The sequence below is a fragment of the Cupressus sempervirens genome, chromosome 9 (assembly GCF_028749045.1).
Source record: "Cupressus sempervirens isolate cs-2001-9-10 chromosome 9, ASM2874904v1, whole genome shotgun sequence".
NCBI lineage: Eukaryota > Viridiplantae > Streptophyta > Pinopsida > Cupressales > Cupressaceae > Cupressus > Cupressus sempervirens.
This window is the reverse complement of record NC_143126.1, coordinates 12,450,554-12,455,228: the sequence shown is the minus strand read 5'-3', so window position 1 is coordinate 12,455,228 and position 4,675 is coordinate 12,450,554. Positions and strand designations below refer to the sequence as shown.

Here is a 4,675-nt window from a genome sequence, read left to right as displayed (position 1 = left end):
TTTGACAAAATCAAATAATTGCATTTCTATTTGTTTTAGTGACAATGTCTATTTTTGCACATGCACATAAATATAGTGACATAGTTTTCTCTTGCACATGCACATACATCGAAAATGCCTAAGAACCTACATATGAGGCTTCTTATATGCAAAGAACATGCATTTCTAAAAAATAAATATTAAATATCAACATTGACAATAGAAAATTCCTTCAAAATCAGTATGCATTGTTTGAAAAAACTTCTCAGGGAGTATATTCTCTACTTATCAGTTGCTACCAATAGATGATTAATCTCCTTGTCATCGAGAATTGAGGAGGGAATAAACCATCTTCTTATTAAGCACATGGAAAAATTAAGAATAAAGAACAAAAATCTGATACTCCTATCAAAAACTTAAAACAAATGGAGGATTACCAAATCCTACTAAGTCAATTTCTCCCATGCAAATGTTTTATTTGAATTGTGTAAATAAATTTTCCATTTTTCTAAATTATTTTATAAGTAGGTGCTCTATTTATTATGATGAGAGTCTTTTTACAAAGGCAACAAAATGTGGTATGTAATGACATAAGCATCGACTTTGAGAAGAAGAAGAAGAGGAAGAAGAAGAAGAAGAAGACGAAGAAATTTAATGTCTAAGAGACTAAACATAGCCTATGGGACAACATGCCGCTTTCAGAAGATCAAGTCTTTTCCTATACAAAATGATGATGAGGGCCCCAAACTTCTCAATGTCCTCCCCATTGAATTAGTTATGCCAAGAGCAAACAATAAGAAAATACGTGAATTTAACAATGTTGTCCTTAAAAACATCACAATCAACAATAAAATGATGCTCAATTTCCACGTTTCCAGAATTCCAAAAGGTAGAAACCCGCACATCCCAAGCCTCTTTAGGCCTTTTCCAATGCTTGGTCTTATTGCAGAGCTAATGTGAGTTAGTCTTCAACTGAACAATAAGAATTCTATTTTTCCAAGCATTGACCCTAGTGTAAGGCTTTTGAAGTTTGTCCCCTGTAGGATTAAATTCGCCGAGGGTCTGTTTGGTTGCTGGAATAGGAATAGAAAAGTTGGAATACGTTTTCTATTTTTTGTTTGGTTCGTCACTTGAAATAGTGAATAGGAATACGTATTCCCATTTTTCCTCTAAAATGAGCTTATACCCATTCCAAAAAATAGCTGTTATTGGAATAGCCATTTCTATTCCCAATATTACATGCCTATTCTCCATTCCTATGCCCATGACCAAACGAACCTGATATAGTAAAATTTTCTTCCTACATCTCCTCCTTCCAAAAAGACTTCTCGGAGTATTCTTTCCACACTCCAAATTTGTGCCAAAAGAAGAGAACATAAAAAAGAATAATCAAACCTGTTTGCTTGCCCATGTGAGCATTTGACACACATATGTGAAACGACTTGTAATGTGAATATCCCCCTCCTTCCTCCAGACACAATAAAAGGAGAAGATAAATACATAAACAAAAATTAAATGAAGGAAGAATCTTATGATGATTTCCGAATTCAACGATCTCCAAGTTAAGCTACTATTCAACAAAAGGAAGGTGGTGATGGTTTTTTATTGTTGCTCCTGACAATTATCAGTCTCCAGTAGATTTGTTTCTTCAGAAGAGTTGACTTAATTTTTCTTTGTTTACACTGCAACGATTATGGACAGGGAATCCGCTCCTATGTTATTTGCTTTTTTTATGGAGGTTCACCAATTTTTGCTCCTATGTACTCTTCACCATATGATATTATTAGTAGTTTTTAGTTTGTATGATGTCTTTGTCAACCATCTGTTCTTTTCATATAAATTTTATAAAATCAAATAAATGACAGAAACTATCACACATATCATCAGCATTACTAAGCAAACTAAAAACACTTTTGAATTTTACATGTTTGGGTTTGCGTCTCAAAGAGAAGTTCCATCATCTGAAAAGGGCGAGCATGACAAAGACTCCAATAAGAAGAAATAATGAGAAATTCCATAATCAGTGTCAGATGCTGCCATTTTTCTTGACCTTTCGAAACCACTTATCTGCACTTCCTTACGATTTCCGCTTTCCAGGTGTGCATATTCACACAGAAACCGCGTACACTCCACACAATCTCTCTCCTCCATAAATACCACTCACCCCCTCTGCAATACTTCCCCACCGCTCAACACAAAACAAAAAAATGGTGATTCCCGGAACTCGAACGCGCGACCTGCCGAACTACCGAGGCGTGCGGCAGCGCAGTTGGGGAAAATGGGTGTCGGAGATTCGGCGGCCTCGGGAAAAGAAGAAAATTTGGCTTGGCTCCTTCGACACCGCAGAAATGGCGGCTAGGGCTTACGATGTGGCTGCCCTGACTCTCAAGGGCAGCTCTGCCCTCCCCAATTTCCCCAAATTGGTCGATACTCTTCCTCTCCCTCACTCTGCCAATGCCAGGGACATTCAGATTGCTGCTGCCCGGGCCGCTGCCCAATTTTCTTCCTCTTCTTCAGCTCCTCCTCCAACTCCAACTTATTCTCTGCAAGAACAAAAACCCTCCATGGCAGGGCAGAGTGGAGGGAGAAATGGTGTGGAGGAGGAAGACGAAGGGGAGACTAATGTTAACAATGGTGTGGAGGAGGAAGAGAAAGGGGAGGATGGAGAAGGGGAGACTAACGTTAACAATGGTGTGGAGGAGGAAGAGAAAGGGGAGGATGGAGGAAACGATGGTGTGGAGGAGGAGCAAGGGGAGAATAAAAGAAACAATGGTGTCAAGGAGGAAGAGGAAGGGGAGAATGGAGGAAACAATGGTGTGGAGGAGGAGGAAGGGGAGAATAAAAGAAACAATGGTGCGAAGGAGGAAGAGGAAGGGGAGAATAGAGGTAACAATAGCATGGAGGAGGAAGAGGAAGAGGAGGAGCTGCTTGTTCCTCTAGCCTTCACGCCTGAGAATGCAAGTCCTTTGGATATGGTTATAAAGGCTTGTCCACTTTCGCCTCTTCAAATTTATGATTTTCTTGACTTCTTTGATCACGACTGGGAGTAACAAATTGAGAATTTGTCTTCTTGAAAGAGAGGTCACAAGCTCAAATGTTTGTTTCTTCGTGATGTGGCCTTGGAGACTCCCTTACTCTTGCCTCTTCCTATGCTTTGATTTTCTTGATTTCTTTGATTAGGATAGCGAGCAACAAGTTGATGATTTGTGTTCTTGTTTTAGTTTTGATTTTCTTGAATTATTTGATTAGAAGAGCAACACGCGAAGAATTTGCACTCTTGAAAGGAAGTCACAAGTTCAAGTATGTTCTCTTCAATATGGTATTAAATGGGTCTCCCACTTTCATCCCTTCATATATGTGATTTCTTCGATCAAGAGAGCAACCCTTAGATATGATCTCTCTCTCACTTTCACCCCTTAACGTTGTGATGTTAGTTTTGATTTCCTTTCTTCTATAGGAGAGTTAGCAACAAGTGGAGAAATTGCAATCTTGAAAAAGAAGTTACAATTTCGAATAGTTGGAGGTTAAGGTATGTCCCTCAAGGAGTATGGAGTATTCCCACATTATTGTCATCATATATAGACCCACAAATAGAAAAACAAATGGTTGGTATAGGGACAACAACATCTCTTTTCCTTTCTTAAAACCTTTTTTTAGTTTAGGTTCCAACTAGATTAGAGACACATTTGTGATTGGTGATTGATTGTACTTTTGTAAATATTGTAAGGATACGTTCATATGTATGTGAATAATTTCTTTTATATTGAAATTTAATAATAGTAATAATAATAAAATTCATGTGTATGTGATTTTCTCTCCAACTATTTTATCTAATTCTAATGATTGTTTCATATGTGCCACCCGAAAAACTGGTGAAAATAATATTAAATAGTTTAATAAAGATATTTAATAACATCTATTAGACCAAAAAAGCAAGAGAGATGCCTCTAATACTTTAGTTTGGATGCTAATTGAAATAGATATCTACTAGAATCAAATTTAATAGAAGTCTATTTTTTGAAATATTGTTTTGTTTGATATCAAAATGATAATAATAATAATGGTTCAGTTATCAAGAGGTAGATGAAATTAATGATTTAGATATTATTATACTAAAAACATATCTTGTACTTCAATTTGAATTCTATTTGTAATATCTAATTGGAATCAAATTGAATAGAATTGTATGTTAGAAATTTTTATTATTTGCCTAACTTGTAATAATACCTATATTTAGATATTCTACATATGTATGTTAATATTTTTTCTTTTTTTCTTTTTATATATTGAAATAAGAAATATCATAATAATAGGCAAGAGCCTACAACATAATTGTAAAGTGTGAGCCTCTTATTAGGGAGGTATTGGGTTTGAATCTACTTGAGTTAAATAAATAAATAATAATTAATAAAAAAATACATAATAATTAATCTTAGATTCCTTTTCTTATTAATAAAACAAAATATCATAATAATGAAAAAAAATATTACGGGGAGATGGAATTAATGATAAAGATTAACTAAACAATATGGTGGATTAGAGATGTATATCTAATGTTTAAATTTAGATTCTAATTAGATTAGATACATATAGTTACCAGTTAAGGAAGACCAATTTTATGTAGGCTCTTATTCTATTATGATTCTTGATCAATAAATTTGTTGTTTTGTAAAGCCTTGTCTCATCAAATATCTTA

At 35.2% G+C, this 4,675-nt stretch overlaps 1 protein-coding gene across 1 annotated transcript; it reads left to right on the top strand.

Annotated features, from left to right (window-relative positions):
* Window positions 1-1,845: 1,845 nt before the first annotated feature.
* LOC149537397 (uncharacterized) lies at window positions 1,846-3,756 on the top strand. Its single transcript, XM_089800745.1, has one exon. It carries the CDS (start codon window positions 2,187-2,189, stop codon window positions 3,027-3,029), a length of 843 nt encoding a protein of 280 aa, XP_089656871.1. The 5' UTR covers window positions 1,846-2,186; the 3' UTR covers window positions 3,030-3,756.
* The last annotated feature ends 919 nt before the right edge of the window (window positions 3,757-4,675 follow it).